This window comes from Hemiscyllium ocellatum, unplaced genomic scaffold (genome assembly GCF_020745735.1).
Source record: "Hemiscyllium ocellatum isolate sHemOce1 unplaced genomic scaffold, sHemOce1.pat.X.cur. scaffold_532_pat_ctg1, whole genome shotgun sequence".
NCBI classification, from domain to species: Eukaryota; Metazoa; Chordata; class Chondrichthyes; order Orectolobiformes; family Hemiscylliidae; genus Hemiscyllium; species Hemiscyllium ocellatum.
Window position 1 is genome coordinate 206,324 of NW_026869102.1, and position 26,356 is coordinate 232,679.

Consider the following 26,356-nt stretch of genomic DNA (forward strand, 5'->3'; position numbering starts at 1 on the left):
CCCCCCGCGATTACCCTGTACACAGTCCAGCCCGGCCCCTGCTGGTGGATTCCTCACAAACAGGACAATAACGGAGATGGAGTCACGGAGCTCAGATGGGGCAAAGCCCCCCCACTACCACCACCAAACCTACACTGGCACTGACGAACAGACAGGGCTCAGTTCATCAGCTTCCAACTCCCGCTGTACAGCAAGATTCAATATCATAACACCACAGAGACACAGCTCCCCGGGGGATACTGACTCTCCCTGGGGTACAGGGCACTCACTCTCTCCAGAGCATGAAGGGGGAACAGCGTCTCCCCAGGGTACGGGGAGGGAACTGACTCTCCCTGGGTAGGGGGTGGTGTGACACTGACTCTCCCCAGGACACAGGAGTGACTCCCTGCTATATGAGACCCCTGGTGGGGTTTTGGGAGGGGTGGGGGGGTGCAGGCTGGTGCTGTGATAGATACCTGCATGTGACTCTCAGTGTTGGGTAAGTGCTCTGCTCTCCCAAGTGACTGGGATAAATAACCACATTCTCAGGATTAACAAGTCTGAGGCGATGGTGTAAATTCACAAACAGCTCAGTCACTCAGTCTATAGGGGCTCCCCACCCCCCGCCTCTGCCCTATCTATACAGTTCTCCATCAGGACAGAACCCTGCAGTCTGTAGGGCTCTCTGCGCCAGGGCCCGGGCAAAGCAGCGAGATCCCAGAAATCTGTCGGGATTCCCTCTGTTTATATTTGGGTGGGGGAGGTAGATGTGGAGGGGGGGTGGAGGGAGAGAGATAACAGGTGCCTTATCTCCCCTCTCTGCCTCACTCTTGTCTCTAACTCTGCCTTCCATCAATCCCTCTCTCTCTCTCCATACTCTTTTTTTCTCTCCTACCCTGTTTCTCATTCCGTTTCTCTCTCTCTCTCTCTCTCGGTCCGTCTGTCTGTATCATGTTCTGTCTGTCTCTGTCCCCCGCTCTGTTTTCTTGTCTGTCTCTCTCTCTCTCTCCTTCCCTCCCGCCTCACTCTAGTGCGCTCTCTCTCTCTCCTTCCCACCCGCCACACTCGGGTGTGCTCTTTCTCTCTCTCCTTCCCTCCCACCTCACTCTGGTGTGCTCTCTCTCTCTCTCTCTGCCCCCCAGACTCTGTCGCTCTCTCCTCTCTCCCTCCGGTACGACTTGCTGATTTGCAGGTTGTTGATGAGGTTGGCTGTGACAGGGTCAGGTTCAAGGGCAGACACACCTTCGGCCTCAGTCAGTCAGGGACGAATGGAAGTGAACTCTTTAGCCAAAGGGCAGGCTTTTCCAGAACCTGTGGGAGACAGGAGGGAACAAGAGGTTAGGTTATGGCACAATGTCCCATCCCAGTGTATCATCTCTCTGACCCGGCATGACCCTTCTGCAACCCAGGGGAGATCCTAAACCCACTCACAGGATTTGGGTGTCACTGGCTGGGCCAGTATTTATAGCCCGTCCTGAGCTGCCCCTGGGGAAAGTGGGGGGTAAGCCGTCTTCTTGAATCCCTGCAGTCCCCTTCTCCTCACCAACCCCAACACCCCTCACACTGCCCTTAGGGAAGGAGTTCCAGGGTTCGGTCCCGGACAGTGTTGAATTTCTCGAGTATTGTCAGAGCTACCCCACCTCCCCCAACCCCAAGGAGAGTGGGCAGTTTTCCCTCACATTCCTGACTCATGCCTTTTCCACGGTGGGATGGGCTTTGTGGGGGGGGGGGGGGGGGGGGGGGGGGGGCGGTGGAGAGAGTCAGGAGGGGAGTTACTCTCTGCAGGATTGAACCCCCAGGATGTTGATAGTGGGGGAGGGGAGGGGGGATTCAGTGACGGTAACATCACTGAACGTCAAGGGGGCAATGGTTAGATTCTCTCTCAATGGGAACCCCCAGGATGTTGATAGTGGGGGGGGGGGGGGGGATTCAGTGATGGTAACGCCATTGAACGTCAAGGGGGCGATGGTTAGATTCTCTCTCAATAGGACACCCCCAGGATGTTGATAGTGGGGGGGGGGGGGGGGGAGGAGGGGGTAGTAATTGTGAAGGTGGTCAGCCCCAGGATGTTGATAGTGGGGAGCCATTCGGTGATGGTATCACCTCGTGGCACAATGGTGGTGCCCGTACTCCTGGACTGTGAAGTCTAGGTTCCTGTCCCACCTGCTCCAGAGGTGTACAATAACATTTCTCAACGGCTTGATTAGAAAATCGTTTAAATTTTAAAAACTACCATGAATGTCAAGGGAGTGATGGACAGTTTGATTGTCTCTTATTGAAGCTGGTCATTGTCTGGTATTTGTTTGATGTGAATGTTACTTGTCACCTCTCATCCCAAGCCTAGATATTATCCAGAGCTTGTTACATTTGAACACGGCCTGTTTCAGTACCTGAGGAGTGGGGAATGGTGCTGAACACTGTGCAATCATCAGCGAACAATCCCCACTTTGGTCTTTACCATGGAGGGAAACTCACTGATGAGCAGAAGATGGCTGGGGCCGATGACATTATCCTAAGGAACTCCTGCAGAGATGTCCTGCAGCTGAGATGACTGACCCTCCAACAACCACAACCATCTTCCTGTGCGTCAGGTCGGACTCCGACCAGGGAAGCGGTTGCCCCCTGATGCCCATTGGTTTCAGTTTTGCCAGGGCTCCTTGATGCCACACTCGGTCAACTTGCAGCTTTGATGTTAATCCTCGGGGATTCAGCTCTTTTAACCAAGTTTGACCCAAGGCTGTAATGGGGTCAGGAGCTGAGTGACCCTGGGGGAACCCAAACTGGGCGTCACTGAGCAGGTTATTGCTGAGCAGGTGCTGCCTGACAGACACCTTCCATCACTTTACTGATGATGGGAGAGTAGCCGGACAGGACAACAATTGGCCGTGTTGGACTTGTCCTGCTTTTTATGCCCAGGCGTTAGGCGAGGAGACTAGGACCCGTGGACACAGCCATAGAATTAGAGGGGGTCAATTCAGAACAGAAATGCGGAGACATTTCTTCAGCCAGAGGGTGGTGGGCCTGTGGAATTCATTGCTGCAGAGTGCAGTGGAGGCCGGGACGCTAAATGTCTTCAAGGCTGAGATTGATAGATTCTTGTTGTCTCGAGGAATTAAGGGCTACGAGGAGAACGCTGGTAAGTGGAGTTGAAATGCCCATCGGCCATGATTGAATGGCGGAGTGGACTCGATGGGCCGAATGGCCTTACTTCCACTCCTATGTCTTATTGTCTAATGGGGACAATTGTAGAGCCTTGTTCTCCAGTGAGTTATTTAAGTGTCCACCAATAATCAGGACTGGACGGGGCAGGACTGCGGAGCTCAGATCTGACCTGTGGGTGTTTAAACCACTTACCTCCATCTGTCACTTACTGCTTCAGCTGATTGGCGTGCAGGTAAATCTGTTCAAGAACACTGTCCTTAACAGAGATCAGGAGCAGGGACCCTGGCTGGTTTTCCCCCTCTCTCTCTCTGACCCAGGGATCACTGGGCAGTGATCAGGAGCAGGAACCCTGGCTGATTTCCCCCCCCCCCCCCCACTCTCTCTCTAACCCAGGGATCACTGGACAGTGATCAGGAGCAGGAACCCTGGCTGATTTCCCCCCTCTCTCTCTGACCCAGGGATCACTGGGCAGTGATCAGGAGCAGGAACCTGGCTGATTTCCCCCCCCCCCCCCCACTCTCTCTCTAACCCAGGGATCACTGGACAGTGATCAGGAGCAGGAACCCTGGCTGATTTCCCCCCTCTCTCTCTGACCCAGGGATCACTGGGCAGTGATCAGGAGCAGGAACCTGGCTGATTTCCCCCCCCTCTCTCTCTCTAACCCAGGGATCACTGGGCAGTGATCAGGAGCAGGAACCCTGGCTGATTTCCCCCCTCTCTCTCTGACCTAGGAATCACTGGGCAGTGATCAGGAGCAGGAACCCTGGCTGATTTGCCCCTTCTCTCTCTCTCTCTGACCCAAGGATCACTGGACAGTGATCAGGAGCAGGAACCCTGGCTGATTTCCCCCCCCTCTCTCTCTAACCCAGGGATCACTGGGCAGTGATCAGGAGCAGGAACCCTGGCTGATTTCCCCTCTCTCTCTCTCTCTCTAACCCAGGGATCACTGGGCAGGGATCAGGAACAGGAACCCTGGCTGATTTCCCCTTTCTCTCTCCCTCTCTCTATCCCAGGGATCACTGGGCAGTGATCAGGAGCAGGAACCCTGGCTGGTTTCCCCCCTCACTGTCTAACCCAGGGATCACTGGGAAGTGATCAGGAGCAGGAACCCTGGCTGATTTCCCCCCTCTCTCTCTGACCCAGGGATCATTGGGCAGTGATCAGGAGCAGGAACCCTGGCTGATTTCCCCCCCACTCTCTCTCTAACCCTGCGATCACTGGGCAGGGATCAGGAGCAGGAACCCTGGCTGATTCCCCTTATTTGTTCGTGTTTGCAGTCCCCACATTTTGCCTATTGACCGTCACTCTGTTGGTTGTGAAACAGGGTTTCTTGCCTTATCACAGCAGGAGCTGGGGCTGATTGTTAGAGGCACAATTCAGCCCGAGTGCTGAGGTTTGCGGTGGTCTCTCATGGGTCCCCTTGTGCCCGTTGAGCTGGACCTGGGTATGGCAGTAGATGCCGCATTGTTCACATACAAAACGGTAGGGCTGCAGCAAACTGATGCCGTGGTGTTTCCGCGCGTGGACCCGGAGATACGCCACCGTGGTGAATCCTGCAGTTGGGGAAGGTTTGAGAGAGTGAGAGAGAGAAAGAACACAGGAGAACATCAAATCCAGACAGAGAGAGAGAGAGAGAGAACACAGGAGAACATCAAATTCAGACAGAGAAAGAGAGAAAGAGAGAGAGAGAGAGAGAAAGAGAGAGAGAGACAGACAGAGAGAACACAGGAGAACATCAAATCCAGACAGAGAGAGAGAGAGAGAACACAGGAGAACATCAAATCCAGACAGAGAGAGAGAGAAAGAGAGAGAGAGGGGGGGGGGGAGAGAGAGAGAGAGAGAGAGAGAGAGAGAGAGAGAGAGAGAGAGAGAGAAAGAGAAAGAGAGAGACAGACAGACAGAGAGAACACAGGAGAACATCAAATCCAGACAGAGAGAGAGAGAGAGAGAGAGAGAGAGAGACAAGAGGACAGTGCGAGAGAGAGCACAGAGATGAGACACAGCCTGACCGACAGCTGCTGATGGTCAGAGGTGCACAGCCAGATGTCACATGACACCAGGTAATTGCCCAAAAGGTTTATTTGAAATCACAAACTTTCGGAGCGCTGATCCTTCACCAGGTGATGTGGAGGGAGATGTACAGGTACAGAATGTATAGGTACAGAGATAATAGCAAGGTAACTCCAGGTAATTAACAATGTCAGATGGTGTGAATGAAGTGTGAACAGCTGAATAACACGTGAAGGGATGATCAAAGGTCACAATTAATTAACGCAGAGAGATAATTACAAAAACTCGGAAATAAGGCAGGTGCTGGGGACAAACCAAACGGCTGGAATAACATAATCGGTACAAGACAGAGCTACTGAGGGTCTAACCAAAGTAACAAGTAATCCCAAACCATACAAACTAACTCAGGTAAGGAGAGGTAGGGAGACAGAGGAAGGGGAGTTCAGAAGAGACTCCTATTCCTGATTATAAGACAGAGACAGACAGGGAGTGGCTGGTGGTGGGGAATCGCCGACTATCCCACATCCTCACCATGATTTCAGATTCAGGACTGGCTGTGATTCCTCCTCCACAGCTCAATCCCAACCCAGCACAGAGCCAGACAATGAATAAAGCTTCCCAACCCCCCACCGCTCAAACAGCTCCAGGACAGGACCAGCACGGGGTTAGATACAGGGTAAAGCTCCCTTTACACTGTCCCCCCCATCCCAGGGACAGGGACAGCACGGGGTTAGATACAGGGTAAAGCTCCCTCTACACTGTTCCCCCATCCCAGGGACAGGGACAGCACGGGGTTAGATACAGGGTAAAGCTCCCTCTACACTGTTCCCCCATCCCAGGGACAGGGACAGCATGGGGTTAGATACAGAATAAAGCTCCCTCTACACTGTCCCCCCCATCCCAGGGACAGGGACAGCACGGGGTTAGATACAGGGTAAAGCTCCCTTTACACTGTTCCCTCATCCTAGGGACAGGGACAGCACGGGGTTAGATACAGGGTAAAGCTCCCTTTACACTGCGCCCTCATCCTAGGGACAGGGACAGCACGGGGTTAGATACAGAATAAAGCTCCCTCTACACTGTCCCCCCATCCCAGGGACAGGGATAGCACGGGGTTAGATACAGAATAAAGCTCCCTCTACACTGTCCCCCATCCCAGGGACAGGGACAGCACGGGGTTAGATACAGAATAAAGCTCCCTCTACACTGTCCCCCCATCCCAGGGACAGGGACAGCACGGGGTTAGATACAGAATAAAGCTCCCTCTACACTGTCCCCCCATCCCAGGGACGGGATAGCGTGGAGTTAGATACAATAGATGCAGGAGTAGGCCATTCTGCCCTTCGAGCCTGCACCACCATTCAATATGATCATGGCTGATCATTCCTAATTAGTATCCTCTTCCTGCCTTACCTCCATAACCCTTGCTTCCACTATCCTTGAGAGCTCTATCCAACTCTTAAATGAATCCAGAGGCTGGGCCTCCACTGTCCTCTGGGGCAGAGCATCCCACACAGCCACCACTCTCTGGGTGAAGAAGTTTCTCCTCATCTCTGTCCTAAATGGTCAACCCGTATTTTTAAGCTGTGTCCTCTGGTTCGACACTCACCCATCAGCGGGAACATGTTTCCTGCCGCCAGAGTGTCCAATCCTTTCATAATCTTATATGTCTCGATCAGATCCCCTCTCAGTCTTCTAAACTCAAGGGTATACAAGCCCAGTCGCTCCAGTCTTTCAGTGTAAGGTAATCCCGCCATTCCAGGAATTGATCCCGTGAACCTACGCTGCACTCCCTCAATAGCCAGAATGTCTTTCCTCAAATTTGGAGACCAGAACTGCACACAGTACTCCAGGTGTGGTCTCACCAGGGCCACGTACAGCTGCAGAAGAACCTCTTTGCTTCTATATTCAATTCCTCTTGTTATGAAGGCCAGCATGCTATTAGCCTTCTTCACTACCTGCTGTACCTGCATGCTTACCTTCATTGACTGGTGTACAAGAACACCCAGATCTCTCTGTACTGCCCCTTTACCTAAATTGATTCCATTGAGGTAGTAATCTGCCTTCCTGTTCTTGCCACTAAAGTGGATAACCACACATTATCCACATTAAACTGCATCTGCCATGCATCTGCCCACTCACCTAACTTGTCCAGTTCACCCTGTAATCTCCTAACATCCTCATCACATTTCACCCTGCCACCCAGCTCAGTATCATCAGCAAATTTGCTAATGTTATTGCTGATACCATCTTCTATATCATTAACATATATTGTAAAAAGCTGCGGTCCCAGCATGGATCCCTGCGGTACCCCACTGGTCACTGCCTGCCATTCCGAAATGGAGCCGTTTATCACTACCTTTGTTTCCTATCAGCCAACCAATTTTCAATCCAATCTAGTACTTTGCCCCCAATACCATGCGCCCTAATTTTGCTCACTAACCTCCTGTGTGGGACTTTATCAAAAGCTTTCTGAAAGTCCAGGCACACTACATCTACTGGATCTCCCTCGTCCATCTTCAGAGTTACATCCACAAAAAACTCCAGAAGATTAGTCAAGCACGATTTCCCCTTCATAAATCCCTGCTGACTCTGACCTATCCTGTTACTACTATCCAGATGTGTCGTAATCTCATATAGACTCCAGCATCTTTCCCACCCCTGAGGTCAGACTAACTGGTCTATAATTAAGAGTAAAGCTCTCTCTACACTGTCCCCCCCATCCCAGGGACAGGGACAGCATGCGGTTAGATACAGAGTAAAGCTCCCTCTACACTGTCCCCCCCACCCCAGGGACAGGGACAGCACGGGGTTAGATACAGAGTAAAGCTCCCTCTACACTGCGCCCCCCCCATCCCAGGGACAGGGACAGCACAGGGTTAGATACAGAGTAAAGCTCCCTCTACACTGTCCCCCATCCCAGGGACAGGGACAGCACGGGGTTAGATACAGAGTAAAGCTCCCTCTACACTGTCCCCTCATCCCAGGGACAGGAACAGCACAGGGTTAGATACAGAGTAAAGCTCCCTCTACACTGTCCCCTCATCCCAGGGACAGGAACAGCACAGGGTTAGATACAGAGTAAAGCTCCCTCTACACTGTCCCCCACCATCCCAGGGACAGGAACAGCACGGGGTTAGATACAGAGTAAAGCTCCCTCCACACCGCGTCCCCCTATCCCAGGGACAGGGACAGCACGGGGTTAGATACAGAGTAAAGCTCCCTCCACACCGCGTCCCCCTATCCCGGGGACAGGGACAGCGCAGGGCGGTCAGATTACAGCCTCTGCCTCACTGTGTTGTGTGTCTCGCTCACCTTTATTACAGATGTCACAGGTATGGTTGGGTCCCTCACTGTGAACTTTCATGTGGTCTGTGATGTAGGCAGCACTCAGCAGCTTCCCACAGACATGACAGGGCACCTTCTCACCATGCCTGATCATGTGGGCTCGCAGGCGGTCTTTCGTGGCAAATGCTGCCTCACAGGTCTGTGGGTGGAAGGGAAACGTAACGGAGAGAGCTTCGGAGGGTGTGACTGCGGCCCGGTCAACCAGAACAGAGCCCACTGACCATCGGTCACTCCCCACTGACCATTGGTCACTCAGCTCACCCTCCCGCGGGTCACTCCCCACTGACCATCGGTCACTCCCAACTGCCCATCGGTCACTCAGCTCACCCTCCCGCGGGTCACTCCCCACTGACCATCGGTCACTCAGCCCACCCTCCCGCGGGTCACTCCCCACTGACCATCGGTCACTCTTCCCACCATCCCGCGGGTCACTCCCCACTGATCTTCGGTCACTCAGCTCACCCTCCCGCGGGTCACTCCCCACTGACCATCGGTCACTCACCCCACCCTCCCGCGGGTCACTCACCCCACCCTCCCGCAGGTCACTCCCCACTGCCCATCGGTCACTCACCCCACCCTCCCATGGGTCACTCCCCACTGCCCATCGATCACTCACCTCACCCTCCCGCTGGTCACTCCCCACTGACCATCGGTCACTCTCCCCACCCTCCCGCGGGTCACTCCCCACTGACCATCGGTCACTCAGCTCACCCTCCCGCGGGTCACTCCCCACTGACCATCGGTCACTCAGCTCACTCTCCCGCAGGTCACTCCCCACTGACCATCGGTCACTCTCCCCACCCTCCCGCGGGTCACTCCCCACTGACCATCGGTCACTCAGCTCACCCTCCCGCGGGTCACTCCCCACTGACCATCGGTCACTCAGCTCACTCTCCCGCAGGTTACTCCCCACTGACCATCGGTCACTCAGCTCACCCTCCCGCGGGTCACTCCCCACTGATCATCCGTCACTCACCCCACCCTCCCGCGGGTCACTCCCCACTGCCCATCGGTCACTCACCCCACCCTCCCGCGGGTCACTCCCCACTGACCATCGGTCACTCACCCCACCCTCCCACGGGTAACTCCCCACTGACCATCGGTCACTCAGCTCACCCTCCCGCGGGTCACTCCCCACTGACCATCGGTCACTCAGCTCACCCTCCCGCAGGTCACTCCCCACTGCCCATCGGTCACTCAGCTCACCCTCCCGCGGGTCACTCCCCACTGACCATCGGTCAATCTCCACACCCTCCCGCGGGACACTCCCCTCTCCCTCCCATGGGTCACTCCCCACTGACCATCAGTCACTCACCCCACTGACCATCGGTCACTCACCCCACCCTCCCGCGGGTCACTCCCTACTGACTATCGGTCACTCGCCCCACACTCCTGTGGGTCACTCCCCACTGACCATCGGTCACTCCCCACTGACCATCGGTCACTCACCCCACCCTCCCGCAGGTCACTCCCCACTGACCATCGGTCACTCCCCACTAACCATCGGTCACTCGCCCCACCCTCCCATGGGTCACTCGCCCCACCCTCCCGCAGGTCACTCCCCACTGACCATCGGTCACTCACCCCACCCTCCCGCAGGTCACTCCCCACTGACCATCGGTCACTCCCCACTAACCATTGGTCACTCTCCCCACCCTCCGATGGGCCACTCCCCACTGACCATCGGTCACTCCCCATTGACCATCGGTCACTCACCTCACCCTCCCGCGGGTCACTCCTCACTGACCATCGGTCACTCTCCACTAACCATCGGTCACTCTCCCCACCCTCCCGTGGGTCACTCCCCACTGACCATCGGTCACTCAGCCCACCCTCCCGCGGGTCACTCCCCACTGACCATCGGTCACTCACCGCAACCTCCCGCAGGTCACTCCCCACTGACCATCGGTCACTCTCCACACCCTCTCACGGGTCACTGCCCTCTCCCTCCCACGGGTCACTCCCCACTGACCATCAGTCACTCTCCCCACTGATCATCGGTCACTCCCCACTGACTATCGGTCACTCCCCACTGACTATCGGTCACTCACTCCACCCTCCCGCGGGTCACTCCCCACTGACTATCGGTCACTCAGCCCACCCTCCCATGGGTCACTCCCCACTGACCATCAGTCACTCCCCACTGACCATCGGTCACTCACCCCACCCTCCCGTGGGTCACTCCCCACTGACCATCGGTCACTCCCCACTAACCATCGGTCACTCTCCCCACCCTCCCATGGGTCACTCCCCACTGACCATCAGTCACTCCCCACTGACCATCGGTCACTCACCCCACCCTCCCGTGGGTCACTCCCCACTGACCATCGGTCACTCCCCACTAACCATCGGTCACTCTCCCCACCCTCCCGTGGGTCACTCCCCACTGACCATCGGTCACTCACCCCACCCTCCCGCGGGTCACTCCCCACTGACCATCGGTCGCTCAGCCCACCCCCCCATGGGTCACTCCCCACTGACCATCAGTCACTCCCCACTGACCATCGGTCACTCACCCCACCCTCCCGTGGGTCACTCCCCACTGACCATCGGTCACTCCCCACTGACCATCGGTCACTCACCCCACTTTCCCGCTGGTCACTCCCCATTGACCATCGGTCACTCACCCCACCCTCCCGCGGGTCACTCCCCACTGACCATCGGTCACTCACCCCACCTTCCCGCGGGTCACTCCCCACTGACCATCGGTCACTCACCCCACCTTCCCGCTGGTCACTCCCCATTGTCCATCGGTCACTCACCCCATCCTCCCGCGGGTCACTCCCCACTGCCCATTGGTCACTTACCCCACATGCCTGCTGGTCACTCTCTACTGGCCATTGGTCAGCTCCCCATTCCACCCATCAGTCATTCCCCATCACATTCCAGTTACTGGTCAACCCCCCCACTGGGTCCCGGTCACTCCCCCACTGGGGACCGGTCACTCCCCCACTGGGTTCCGGTCATGCCCCCACTGGGGCCCGGTCACTCCCCCACTGGGGCCCGGTCACTCCCCCACTGGGTTTCGGTCATGCCCCCACTGGGGCCCGGTCACTCCCCCACTGGGGCCCGGTCACTCCCCCACTGGGGGCTGGTAACTCCCACACTGGGGGCCGGTCACTCGCCCACTGGGGACTGGTCACTCCCCCACTGCCCGGTCACTCACCCACTGGTGACTGGTCACTCCCCCACTGGGCTCCGGTCATTCCCCCACTGGGGCCCGGTCACTCGCCCACTGGGGACCGGTCACTCCCCACTGCCCGGTCACTCCCACACTGGGCTCCGGTCACTCCCCCACTGGGTTTCGGTCTCTCCCCACTGCCCGGTCACTCCCCCACTGGGCCCTGGTCACTCCCCCACTGGGCCCTAGTCACTCCCCCACTGGGGCAGGGTCACTCCCCCACTGGGTTCCGGTCACTCCCCACTGGGCCCTAGTCACTCCCCCACTGGGGCAGGGTCACTCCCCCACTGGGCCCTAGTCACTCCCCCACTGGGCCCTAGTCACTCCCCCACTGGGGCCTGGTCACTCCCCTACTGGGCTCTGGTCACTCCCAACTGGGCTCCGGTCACTCCCCACTGGGCCCTGGTCACTCCCCCACTGGGGCTCCGGTCACTCCCCCACTGGGGTCCGGTCACTCCCCCACTGGGGCATCAGTCACTCCACCACTGTTGCCCGGTCACACCACCACTGGGCTCCGGTCACTCCACCACTGGGCTCCGGTCACTCCACCACTGGGCTCCGGTCACTCCACCACTGGGGCAGAGTCACTCCCCACTTGTGCCCGGTCACTCCCCCAGTGGGCTCCGGTCACTCCCCCACTGGGCTCCGATCACTCCCCTACTGGGCTCCGATCACTCCCCTACTGGGCGCCGGTCACTCCCCACTGGGGCGCATCACCCACTGGGGCCCATCACTCCCCCACTGGGGTGCCGGTCACTCCCCACTGGGTGCCGGTCACTCCCCACTGGGGCCCGGTCACTCCCCCACTGGGCTCTGGCCACTCCTCCAATGGGGCCTGGTCACTCCCCACCACATTCCAGTCTCCGGTCACTCCCGAACTGGGCTCTGGCCACTCCCCACCACATTCCAGTCACCAGTCACTCCCCCACTGGGGACCGGTCATTCCCCCCCACTGGGGCCCGGACACTCCCCCACTGGGCTCCGGTCACTCCCCCACTGGGGCCCGGACACTCCCCCACTGGGGCGCTGGTCACTCCCCCAATGGGCTCCGGTCACTCCCCCACTGGGCACTGGTCACTCCCCCACTGGGCTCCGGTCACTCCCCCACTGGGCTCCGGTCACTCCCCCACTGGGCTCCAGTCACTCTCCACCACATTCCAGGCACTGGTCACTCCCCACTGGGGACCGGTCACTCCCCACCACATTCCAGTCACCGGTCACTCCCCCACTGGGGCCCGGTCACTCCCCCACTGGGGTCCGGTCATTCCCCCCCACTGGGCACTGGTCACTCCCCCACTGGGCTCCGGTCACTCCCCCACTGGGCACCGGTCACTCCCCCAATGGGCTCCGGTCACTCCCCCACTGGGCTCCGGTCACTCCCCCACTGGGCTCCGGTCACACCACTGGGGCGCTGGTCACTCCCCCACTGGAGCGCCGGTCACTCCCCCACTGGGGCCCGGTCACTCCCCCAGTGGGCTCCGGTCACTCCCCACTGGGGCCCGGGCACTCCCCTACTGGGGCAGGGGCACTCCCCTACTGGGGCAGGGGCACTCCCCCACTGGGGCCCGGTCACTCCTCCACTGGGCTCCGGTCACTCCCCCACTGGGGCCCGGTCACTCCCCTACTGGGCGCCGGTCACTCCCCTACTGGGCGCCGGTCACTCCCCACGGGTGCCCGGTCACTCCCACTGGGGCTCATCACTCCCCCACTGGGCTCCGGTCACTCCCCCACTGGGGCCCGGTCACTCCCCTACTGGGGTGCCAGTCACTCCCCACTGGGGCCCATCACCCCCCCCCACTGGGGTGCCGGTCACTCCCCACTGGGGCCCATCACCCCCCCCACTGGGGTGCCGGTCACTCCCCACTGGGGCCCATCACCCCCCCACTGGGGTGCCGGTCACTCCCCACTGGGGCCCGGTCACTCCCCCACTGGGCTCCAGTCACTCTCCACCACATTCCAGGCACTGGTCACTCCCCCACACGGCTCTGGCCACTCCTCCAATGGGGCCTGATCACTCCCCACCACATTCCAGTCTCCGGTCATTCCCTCACTGGGGCTCCGGTCACTCCCTACTGCCCGGTCACTCCCCACCACATTCCAGCCACCAGTCACTCTCCCCCTACCACCAACTGGTCACTCCTCCCCTTCCTGCCTGCCAATCACTCCACCCCTGGGCTCCGGTCACTCACCTCCATCCACCGGTCACTCCACCCCTCCACAGCACCAATCTGTAGTTGCCCGAAAGTCACCTTCCTGAACCCTCCCCCCAAACCTCGCCCCTACCTTCCTCCCTCCCCCAAAACAAGGTGGTGGGGATGGGGAGAGGCTGCGGGGAGGACGTACCTCACATTTAAAGGGTCTCTCTGTAGAATGGACCTGCCTGACGTGGCTGTTGAGATGATCAGGTCTGAAAGAGAGGGACAGAAATAAATGAGGGTTTCTCGATTGTCGGTGGTTCTGATTAGTAAGCTGATGGACGACACAAAGATTGAGAAAGCTATGGATAGTGAGGAGGATTACCAGAGAATACAGCATGATATAGACAGGCTGGAGAAATGAATACAGAATTTAATCTGGACAAATACGAGGTTTTGGACGGTCTAAGGCAGGAGGGAAGGATACAGTAATGGGCAGAATCCTCATTACTTGCTAACCATAATGGATGGACTACCAGGTTTCTGGAGGTAATTACATTACAGGCAAAAAAGGTGATGGAAGAGTTGGTAGATTTCTTTATGCAGTGTGGGGTAGCCAGAGAGACTCAGTCAGATCAAGGGTCTAATTTTACTGCTAGGCTGATTAAGGAAGTCATGGATAGCTTAGATATACAACACTTTAAATCCAGTGTGTATCATCGTGAATCCCAGGGGGCTTTGGAAAGGTGGTATCAGACCCTGAAGACCATGTTAAGAGCGAACGGTCAGGATTATCTGAATGATTGGGATAAAGGTAACCCATTTATATTGTTGGCCATTAGAGATGCACCAAATGAACCTCCTCAGTTTACTCCCTTTGAGTTGATACTTGGACATGAAGTGTGAGGGCCTTTGAAATTAATTAAAGGTGAATTGACAGGACCGAAGTCAGAGACCTCACACGTGGATGTGGGAGAGATTAAATCTGGTAGGTGAATTAGCTAAACAGCACCTGAAGAGGGCACAGCATAGAATGAAGCAGGTGGCACATAAAATTATAAAATTCGGATGTTTTCCCATGGGGATGATGCATCAGTATTGTTACCAGTGAGAGGAAATCCCTTCAAAGCCAGTGGTCCCTATCAAACTGGCAAAACGTTGAGTAAAGTATCTGGTAAAGACACTGGAGAGGAAAAGGCTGTAAACCCTGGGTCATGTGACCATGTTAAAACCTGACTACAATAGAGACAGGGTACTGAAGAAACAGGTGTTAGTCATTGCCCCATGGAGGGGGGGAATCAAATCTCAATGTCATGGAGTTCAAAATACATGAAACAATGAGGAGTGAAATAAGTTAGTGATCTATTGTCTCAAGAGCAAAGATCCCAGTTGAGAGGTTTGTTACAGCAGTATGAGGACATATGCAGGAATAAGACAGGGGATACTAATACTACTGGACATGAGGTGGAAGTAGACAATGCTGTTCCAATAAAACAACACCCCTACAGACTTAATCCTTTCAAAGCCCAACAGGTCCAGGAGGAAGTGGATGCGATGCTCAATGAAGATATCATTGAAGTGAGTCAGAGTGAGTGGGGTTCACCGAGTGTTAGTTCCCAAATCTGACAGGACTTTACGAATTTGTGGGGGCTATCGGATGGTTAATGCTGTTACAAAATTGGACTTATACCCAATACCAAGATTGGAGGCCTGGATAGAGAAAGTTGGACTTACGGCGTGGTTATTGGCAGGTACCTTAATCAGAGAAAGCAAAAGAAGCTTCTGCGTTTGTAATCCCAAATGGGCTGCATCAATGAAAGGTATGCCCTTCGGAATGAAGAATGCACCCAACCTCGTTCCAAAGATTCATGAACAGAGCTGTGGCCGGATTAACAAATTGTGCCGTTAATCTGGATGATGTAGTGATGTTTAGCGAGTCTTGGAAAGATCGCATGGAACAGTGGGCAGAGCTCTTTGAACGATTACGAGAAGCAAATCTGGTAATAAACTTAAAGGGAACAGAACTCGCGAAAGCAGAGGTGACGTTCTTGGAATATAACATCAATCGTGGATCCCAAGGAATGCAAAGACAAAGGCCATCGAGGAATTTCCGTGACCATCCTCAAAGAAAGAGATGCTTTGAATTTTTGGGAGTAAGTGGAAGTGAGGACTGCAGATGCTGGAGATCAGAGTTTAGAATGTAGTGCTGGAAAAGCACAGCAGGTCAGGTAGCATCCGAGGACCAGGAGAGTCAACATTTCGGGAACGATTCTACTATTGTTCCAAACTTCAGCAGTGTGGTGGCATCGCTAAAGAAGAACACTAGATTTTGGTGGACAGAACAATGCCATTTGAGAAGGTAAAAGCAGTGTTAACTACTGCAGGTTTAGCTACACCAAATGTTTTTGAAACCCTTCAAACTTGCAAGCTATATAGGAGTTGGAGCTATGATGGAACTGAACGGCCAATTGGCTACTTTTCAAAGAAACTCAACACCCATCAGAGAAAATACTCTACCGTCGAAACAGAATGAGTTTGGTCCTGGCTTTACAGCAGTTTAATGTTGATGTGATGAACAAGGTGTTGGAGACAGTTGTGTACGCTGACCACAATCATCTCACATTCTTGGAAAGATTTAAAGACAAGAAAATGAGACTATTTTGCTGGAATCTTGTTACAGATTTTTAATTTACAAACTGTATATGTTGCAAGTCATAAAAATGTGATAGCAGATGCATTATCATGGATTTAAAGGAAAAAGTATAGATAAGATTGGACAAATTCCAATTTTATACACGTGTTCAGAAATTACTTTGAAAGCATAATTTAGAGTAATGAGCTATGTATTTCATTGTAATAGGATTAAGAATTAGAAAGAAAATGAAGCCATCTTTTCACTATGATGGTTCATTTCTTTTCTTAAGGGGAGAGGTGTTATGAAGTTGAAGGCATGTACCTTTAGAGTGAATACTGTTCTGAACTGAGAGATTACAAGCCCCTGTGTATGTGACTAAATGTTAGTCCCAGAATGTACTGGGAAATTTAAAATTTATAACATTTTACTGTGAAATGGATACCTGAGTTGGTTGCTGTTTTGACAACAATTTGAATTTAACTAGTTTAAATCATGCCCCAGGAAAAAGTTTGAATTTATTGTTTTGCCAACATCGAACCAATGAGATGGTCCAATGTTGGGGATATAAAAATGCAAGAGAGAGACCCAAGAATTTAAGAAACACTCTCTATCAAAGGTATTTTTCCATATGAAACATATTTGCAATAGAAAGAAAGACGACGAACCAGAGAGATCTTCAGCCGGAAGAAGACAGGCACCAATGATGATAATAAATGTGTGGTTTTGAAATTAAATTGATGCAATTTTAATAAGTGTCTTATTGGAACAGCATATTCTTGTAGCGTTTGATGCAGATAATAAAGCAATTAAGAGAAAGGGGGCTTAGAGGTATGAATAGTTGTTGTTGAATGTTTAGTTTTAGAGTTAAAAAATAAATTGATGTTACATTCTTTAAACAGTGGAATTTGGGAGCTCTCTGAAACTGATATTTTAACAGACTGTGATGTGAGGTGAACCTTTCTGGAAGTTTGGTTTAATTAACAGAGTGGTTCACTGCTGTGTCGTAACGTTACGTTTCACAATTATTTTGGAGCTGTTCAAAAAGTCACTCCCTGAAGGAATGAGAACTCATGTGAATGAGCAAAGAGTAAAAACGATAAGCAGCCGAAATGGCTGATGATTGTGAGTTGATTCGCAAGTTAAAATTTGGTTTCCAGAATCAATTTCAGTTGGTGAGGGATAGGAATTGGGGAAAAGAGAAATCTTCAGGTGGTAAGGGAAAAGGAGATCATGTTGAAGATAACCAAGATAGTTTATCACAGGGTAAACAGGAAACCCACGAGGGGGGGAGAGAAGTTTAAAAAGCTCACGTGTTTTCACTGTAATAAAGTGAGAACATGCAGTCACAATGTTGGTGGCTTCGAAAAAGCACTGGGAAGACTGGTATGGGAAAACGGGATAAGCCAGTGAGCTTTGAAGTGATAAAGGAAAGTGCAGTGGAAGCTAAGAAGCTGCAAAAGAATATCCAACCTGGTTGCAGATTGGTTGAGAAGAGCGAGCCAGGTCTCCTTAAACAACTTACTTGCAAAGGTAAGGCTGACTCACATAGGTCAGGAGCAGCAAGTTACAGTATTGAGACATACAGGATCACGTCAGTCTTTGGTGTTGAGAGACGAGGATATGTGTAATTCAAAAGGACTATTGCCAGAAAACGTGCTAGTACGTGGAATCTGTGGTGAGATGAGAAATGCTCAATCACAGGTAGGAGTGCTGCCTATTGTGGGTGAAAAGCCAGTGGGAACTCAGGAACTGAGATACTGCAAAAAGTATATCCTGGGATTTTTTTCAGATTGTGTGATAACTAGTTCACAAAGCCACCAGTTGAAACAGGTGGATAAATCAAAGAATACAGATATATAAAAGTTGAAGTATAATTATCAGAAACCAACTCTAATGGAATGGTTGAGACAAAACAGGAACAGGAGGAGGAAAAAGTTGCCATTTTTGGAACAAAGAACATTACAGCACAGGAACAGGCCCTTCAGCCCTCTAAGTCTGCGTGTGGGCGGCACGGTGGCGCAGTGGTTAGCACTGCTGCCTCACAGTGCCAGAGACCCGGGTTCAATTCCCGCCTAAGGCAACTGTCTGTATGGAGTTTGCATATTCTCCCCGTGTCTGCGTGGGTTTCCTCCGGGTGCTCCGGTTTCCTCCCACAGTCACAAAGATGTGCAGGTCAGGTGAATTGGCTATGCTAAATTGCCCGTAGTGTTAGGTGAAGAGGTAAATGTAGGGGAATGGATCTGGGTGGGTTGCTCTTTGGAGGGTCGGTGTGGAAATGTTGGTCCGAAGGGCCTGTTTCCACACTAAGTAATCTAATCAATCCTCTATCCAAACCTGTCACCTATTTTCTAAGGATCTGTATCCCTCTGCTCCCTGCCCATTCACATATCTGTCTAGATACATCTTCAATGATGCGACTGTTCCCTCCCCCACCATCTCTGCTGGCAATGTGTTCCAGGCACCCACCACCCTCTGCATAAAAACTTTCCACGCATATCTTCCCTAACCTTTTCCCCTCTCACTTTGAACTCGTGGCCCCTAGTCATTGAGTCCTCCACTCTGGGCAAAGCTTCTTGCTATCCCCCCTGTCTGCACCCCCCATGATTCTGTAGGCCTCAATCAGATCCCCACTCAACCTCCTCCTTTCCAATGAAAATAATCCTAATCTACTCAACCTCTTATCACAGCTAGCACCCTCCATACCAGGCAACATCCTGGGGAACCCCCTCTGCACCCTCTCCGAAGCGTCCATATCCTTTTGGTAATGTGGTGACCAGAACTGTACACAGTATTCAAAATGCGGCCGAACCAAAGTTCTACACAACTGTAACATGACCTGGCACTCTTGTACTCAATACCCCATCTGATGAAGGGAAGCATGCGTACACCTTCTCAATCACTCTCCTGACCGTCAGGGAATAATGGATCTCCCTGTACATCGATGTTCCCCAGGACTTTTCCATTTACTGTGTAGTTCACTCTGGAATTAGATCTTCCATAATGCAGCCCCTCGCATTTGCCCAGATTGAACTCCATCTGCCATTTCTCTGTCCAACTCTCCAGTCTATCTATATTCTGCTGTATTCTCTGACGGTCCCTTTCACTATCTGCTACTCCACCAATCTTAGTGTCATCTGCAAACTAGCTAATCAGGCCACCTATCCTCTCCTCCTATCACACACAACATGGATCCCTGTGGAACACCACCGGGCACAGGTCTCGATTTGAGAACCTCCCTTCCACTACTCGGTGTCTCCTGATGCCCTTTCAGGTTTCTATCCATCTCGCGAGAACACCCTAGACACTATGCAACTTCACCTTCTCCATCAGCCTACCATGGGGAACCTTATCAAACGCCTTCCTGAAGTTCATCTATATGACATCTACATCCCTTCCCTCATCAATCAACTTTGTCACCTCTTCAAAGAACTCTCATTAGGTTGGTAAGATGTGCCCTTCCCTGCACAAAACTATGCTGCTTATGAGCCCATTTTCTTTCAAATGGGTATATATTCTTCGTATCTTCTCCATCAGCTTCCCTACACTGACATCAGCCTCACAGGCCTGTAATTCCCTGGATTATCCCTGCTACCCCTCTTAAACAAGGGGACAACGTGAGCAATTCTCCAGTCCTTTGGGACCTTCCCCATGTCCAAAGATGCTGTAAATACACCTGTTAAGGCCCCAGCTATTTCCTCTCTCGCTTCCCTCAATAATTTGGGATAGATCCCATCTGGACCAGGGGACTTGTCCACCTTAACACCTTTTAGAATACCCAACACTTCTTCCCTCCTTATGTTGACTTGACCCAGAGTAACCAAAGATCTATCCCTAACCTCAACATTCACCATGTCCCTCTCCTCGGTGAATACCAATGAAAAGTTTAGAGGTGAAAAGGTGAAAAACTGCCAAGTTTAGAGGTGAAAAACTAAAGTAATTGTGCCAAAGAATGTCCACATAAGAATCTGAGTGCATCCCAGAATGCTATTATCTTAAAAGTGACACCTTGAAGAAGAAATGAAGACCATCATATCTTCACACAGATGAGAAATGGGCAGAGGTTCATCAAGTTGTATTACCAGTGGGTTATAGAAAGAAGGTGATGTAGGTGGCACATGAATTCCCAATGAGAGACCATTTGGGAGTAAGGAAAACTCAAGCCAAATACAAAACGTTTTTATTGGCCCGGAGTGGTAAAGTATGTGGTAAATTTCACCAGACATGTCGTATGTCAGGAATAAAACCAGCATCCTTAATATCCATCCCTGCTCCGGAGGAACCTTTCACAAGGATCTTAATTGATTGCGTACGACCCCAACCTAAAACTAAAAGTGGGAATCAGCATTTGCTGACCATAATGGATGTATCTATTGGTTTTTCAGAGACCATTCCATTAAGCAATATCACAGGGAAAAGGATTGTAGAAGAGCTACTCAAATTTTTCACTGGATACAAACAACCCGCAGAGATACAATCAAACCAAGGATCAAATTTTACTTCAAAGCTATTTGAGGAAGTTATGGATAACTTAGGAATCAAATAATTGAAATCCATCATCCCGAATTGCAGGGAACATTAGAACGGTAGCTTCACACTTAGAAAATCACGTTATAGTCAAAATATCCAGATGACTGGGATAAAGGAACTCCATTTGTACTTTTTGCATTTATGTACCAAATTAATTTATCAAATTCATTCCATTTGGATGAGTGTTTTGGGCGTGGGGTAAGAGGAGCACTGAAATAAATAAGGGGAAATTGGTGAGTCGAAACTCAGAGACCACATTTTTATATTCTGTGTCAAATTTTAGGGAAAGATTAAATAGAGCTGGTGAGTTTTCTAGACAGCATTTAAAAGCAGGTTGTGATGAAACAGGAAGCAGGCAAGAAATCAAAATCTGGCAATTTCGCTAACAGAGAGTAATTATTAGTGTTACTTCCAGGGATAGGTGATCCTTAAAAGCATGGCTTAGTGGACCGTATCGAATCAAAAGAGAATTCAGTGAGGTGGATTATTTGACACCTCACCAAATGGAAAGAAATCTGAGTGTGCCACATGAATATGCCCAGAAAGTAGTCTGACAAAGAAGGAAACTGAAAGGAGACTATTACTGTTTACAAGATAGCATGAAAACCAAGGTCAGAGGATTCTGAACTGGACATTCTTTACATTAAACTAGATGATGAGGAAGTTCTCAAAAGTTGGGATAGGTTATTGAGTTACTTTCCAGAGATAAACTGAAATGACCTGGAAGAGGTATTACAATTACAACGGGAGATATGTGGGAATAAGTTGGGAAGCACTTTTTAAAGAAGATTTATTCATCTGAAGGATGTGGGTGTCACTGGCTGAGCTAATATTTATTGCAAGTCCGTAGTTACCCCTTGAGAAGGTGTTGGTGAACTGCCTTCTTAAACCTCTGCAGTCTACCTGCTGCGGGTTGTCACATAATGCCTTTAAGGTGGGAATTCCAGGATTTGGACTCAACGACAGTGAAGGAATGGTGATATATTTCAGGATAGTGAGTGACGTGCAGGGGGTGGTGTTCCCAAGTATCTGCTGCCCTTGTCTTTCTAGATAGAAGTGGTTGTGGGTTTGGAAGGTGCTGTTTGAGAATTTCTTCAGTGCATCTTGTAGGCAGTACACTGTTGCTACTGAGCATTAGTGGTGGAGAGAGTGGATGTCTGTGGATTTGATGTGGGGGCGGGGGGGCTGCTTTGTCCTGGGTGGTGGTGAGCTTCTTGGGAGTTGTTAGAGCTGCTCCCATCCAGGGCAAGTGGGAATATTCCCTGACACTCCTGACTTGTGCCTTGTTGATGGAGGGACTGGCTTTGGAGGATCAGATGAGTTACTAGCTGCTGTACTCCTAATCTTTGTAGTAGTCTATGACCTGTTCTTGAAGACAGTGTGTTTATATGGTGAGTCCAGTTGAGTTTCTGGTCAATGATAATTCCCTGGATGTTGATAATGGGCACTCAGGCATGAGAACACCATTGAATGGCAAGGAGTGGTGGTTAGATTGCCTCTGGATGGGGACGGTCACAGCCTGCCATTTATGTGGCGTGAATGTTACTTGCCACTTATTAGCCCGAGCGTGGATATGAGGAGGTGAGGAGGGCAGATGCTAGAGATCAGAGTCCAAAAGCGTGGTACTGGAAAAGCATCTACCTATCGCATTCCCACCTCCCCCACCCACTTATCTCCCAGACTCCTTGGGCCCCTTCACTCCTGAAGGAGAGCTCAGACTGGAAACGTTAACTCTCCTGCTCCTTGGATGCTGCCTGACCGGCTGTGCTTTTCCAGCGCCACACTTTTCAAGCCTGGATATGGTTAGATCTTGCTCCACTTGAAGACAGACTGCTTCAGTATCTGAGCAGCGGCGAACCGTGCTGAATATTCTGCTATCATCGGCGAACATCCCCAATTCGGACCTTATGATGCAGGGAAGGTCATTGATGAAGCAGCTGAAGATGGTCGGGCCTAGGACACTACCCTGAGGAACTCCTGCAGAGATGTCCTGGAGCTGAGACGAGTGACTCACCATCGGAGAATTTGTCCCCTGATACCTATTGATTCCAGTTTTGTTAGGGCTCCTTGATGCCACACTCAGTTGAATGCAGCCTTAATGTCAAGGGCTGTCACTCTCACCCCACCTTCAGAATTCAGCTCTTTTGTCCAAGTTGGAACCAAGGGCTGTAATGAGATCAGGAGCTGAGTTCTCCTGGCAGAACCCAAACTGGGCGTCACTGACCAGGTGCTGCTAGATAACACTGTTGATGACATTTTCCATCACTTCACTGGAGACTGATGGGGCATTTATTGGCTGGTTGGATTTGTCCTGTTGTTTATGCCCAGGACATACCTGGGCAGTTTTCCACATTGTCGGGTAGACGTCAGTGTTGTGACTACACGGGAACAGCTCGGCCAGGGGGAACAGCAAGTTCTGGAGCAACAGTCTTCAGTGCTATTGCCGGAAGGTGATCAGGGCCTGGAGCCTTTGCAGTATCCAGGGTCTCCAACTGCTTCTGGATATCACGTGGAGTGAATCGAAATGACTGAAGGCTGGTATGTGAAATGCTGGGGACCAGGGGAGGAGAGAGATGGATCACCCACTCGGCATTTCTGGTTGAAGGCTGGTGTCAAAGAGCTCACAGATGGTGCTGGGCTCTTCAATCACTGAGGATGGGGATAATTGGAGAGCCTCCTTCTCCAGTGAGTTGTTTAAGTGTCCACCACCAATCACCACTGGGATGGGGCAGGACTGCGGAGCTCAGATCTGACCTGTTGGTGTTGAGATGGCTTTGCTCTATCACTTCCTGCTCATGTTGGTGGACATGCAGGTCGTCCTGTTTGGTGGCTTCCCCGTCCTCAGGTGGGCCTAGTGCTGCTCCTGCTCCTGACACACCCTCCTGCACTCCCCATTGAACCAGGGTTGATCCCCTGGCTTGACAGTAATGATTGAGTGGGGGCTAGGCCAGACCATGAGTGTGCAGATTGAAGATGTAAGGGTTTCTCCCTGCAGCTGGATTACCTGCGAGATAAATCTATTTTTCTGAATAGTCACTGTATCTATTATTTGGTTAAGTTTTTCTCTCCAGTTAAGTTATTCTAAGTGGTTCTTTCTTCTATTGCTTAAATAAACTGATTTGCTTAACGTTGAGTGGTGAGACTAGCTGCTTTGCATCTGGAACACAGCACTTACATGTGCCTTTTAAAAAATAAAGAGAAAAGGTTTGTGTCTAAACTACATTCTTAAAATATTTTGAGGGGCTCTGGCCTGGTCTGGTCCATAACAATTGGCACCACATCCACAAACACCTCCTCCTGCTCCTCCTTCCCCCACTGATGCTCAGTACACTGCAGGGGATTCACCAAAGATCCTCAGACAGCACCTTCCAAACCCACGGCCACTTCCATCCAGAAGGACAAGGGTCAGCAGATACATGGGAACACCACCTCCCTGCAAGTTCCCCCTCCAAGCACCTTAGCATCCAGTCTTGGAAATTCCTCACTGTTTTTTCAATGTGGCTGGGTCAGAATCCTGGAATTCCCTCACTCACCCCCAGCACATGGACTGCAGCATTGAAGGAGACTGCTCATCCCCACCTGCTCGAGGGTGAAGAGTGACGAGGGGATAAATTATGGCCCAGGCAGCCACGCTCCCGTCTCACGAGTGAACTATACAGAACAAGTCCTGCAAATCCAAAAGGATAACCTCAGGGAACTCTGTGGATAAGGACCATTGATCTGCTACCAGGGCTGGAAGGTCTAAGTTATAACGAAAGGTTAGCTCGACTGGGACTTCTACCTCCTGACCAAGGGGTGACCTTATAGAGGTTTATAAAACCATGACAGGCCAGGGTAGGGTAGGTAACAAGACAGCTTTTCCCCAGGGTAGGGGATTCTAAAACTAGTGGAGAGAGGAGAGAGAGAGACCAAAGGGTCCAGTGGGACAATTAGTTATTCACACAGAGGGCGGTGAGTGGGGGGATCAGTCTGCCAGAGGTAGTCGTGGAAGTGAGTACAATTTTGTCACATTCGGTCAGGATAAGGATGGGATAGGTATGGAGGGATGTAGACCAAACGTAGGCAAATGGGATTAGCGTAAATTGTGAAAACTGGGCAGCACGGGTGAGTTGGGCCGAAGGGCCTGTTTCCATGACTCTATAACGGCCTTCCCAGTCCACCCTCCTCGTGGATTTCTTTTTATTGCCTCTAGTGGGGACAGGGGGGTCGGGGAAAGTGCAGGTGTGAGATTGAGGAGGTTGGTCCGTGCTCCGTGGAGGTTTGGAGATCGGGGGCTCTCGGGGAGGGTGGTTGGGGCGAGGACAGAGAGGGGGAATGGTTGTCCTGGCGAACAGGCGCACAGCTGTCTGACCTACCTGGAGAAGCCCTTGCCGCAGTGATTACACAGGTAGGGTTTGTTGACTCCACCCTCGTGCGAGCGGACGTGGTAGCACATTCGGTCCTTGCGCTTGAAGCGCTGCTGACAGATGGGACACTCGAAGGGCTTCTCATCCGAGTGCGAGAGTTTGTGACGGTTCAGGTGGTAGATGTCACGGAAAGCCTTCCCGCACAGCTCGCAGCTGTGTTCCTTCCGGATACGGCGGGCGGGAGACGGGGAAGGTCCCGTCGGCTGGGAGGCCGTCTCAGCTGACCCCAAGCCACCCCCTACTCCGGCCATGGTCATACTGAGGAGGGCCATGGGCACCATGGTGGGGGGGTTGGGGTTGGCCGAGGCAACTTGTAGCTGGCTCCTACCTCCTCCCGAGTGGGTGCGCTGGTGCCTCCGCAGATTGTAATTGTTCTTGAACTCCTTTGAGCAAAGTGGGCAGACAAAGGGTCCCTTGCCCCTGGCCTTCCCCTTGTCCAGCTCGGGTCCTGGCCCACTCCGGGCCTGTGATTGCGACTCCTTGGGTCTCTCCTGCTGCAGTGGGCCGTCCGAGGCTCCGACACCACGGCTGGTCTCCTGGGAGACGGAGGCGGCAGTCAGGATGGGCAGGAGGTCGGCCTGCACACCGGCTGTCTGATCCACAGCAGCCGTCTGTATGGACAGAGAGAGAGAGAGCGATGCGGGAGGATCTTAGCTTCTCAAGAACCAACACACAAACCCAGTCACAGCACTGAGCTCTGCTCACCACGGTTGGGGGGAGGAAGGAGAGGGATGTGGTGGAGGTAGGTGATGAGGAAAGGTGGGGGGGGGGGTGGCAAGGAGGGGTGACAGAGATTACTCCCTCCCCCAATCTCTCTCCATATTCACAATCCTCTCGCTCACCGGGAAGATGAAGTTGTTCCAAGCAGCCTCCATGGTGGTCCTCACAGCTTCCCTCACCCTCTCTCTATGTTACTTTCTCCCTCTGCCTTTCAATCTTTATTTCTCTCTATTCTTTGCTCTTTATTCTCAAA

At 52.3% G+C, this 26,356-nt stretch overlaps 1 protein-coding gene across 1 annotated transcript; it reads right to left on the reverse strand.

The window, feature by feature from the left end:
• Positions 1 to 20: 20 nt before the first annotated feature.
• Positions 21 to 26,356, reverse strand: LOC132813910 (myc-associated zinc finger protein-like). The gene is made up of 6 exons (XM_060823291.1): positions 26,226 to 26,356; positions 25,333 to 25,994; positions 14,024 to 14,087; positions 8,467 to 8,638; positions 4,476 to 4,694; positions 21 to 1,290 (listed from the first exon to the last, which is right to left on the reverse strand). Exons 1-5 carry the CDS (start codon positions 26,256 to 26,258, stop codon positions 4,480 to 4,482), a joined length of 1,146 nt encoding a protein of 381 aa, XP_060679274.1. The 5' UTR covers positions 26,259 to 26,356; the 3' UTR covers positions 21 to 1,290; positions 4,476 to 4,479.

Excerpts from the sequence above, each read along its gene's own strand:
- LOC132813910 (XM_060823291.1), bottom strand. The coding sequence starts at position 26,258 with ATGGAGGCTGCTTGGAACAACTTCATCTTCCCG. Across the intron at positions 8,639-14,023 it reads AGAGACCCTTTAAATGTGAG|ACCTGTGAGGCAGCATTTGC; the intron begins GTACGTCCTCCC and ends TTCCACCCACAG. Across the intron at positions 4,695-8,466 it reads CTGTGACATCTGTAATAAAG|GATTCACCACGGTGGCGTAT; the intron begins GTGAGCGAGACA and ends CCCCAACTGCAG.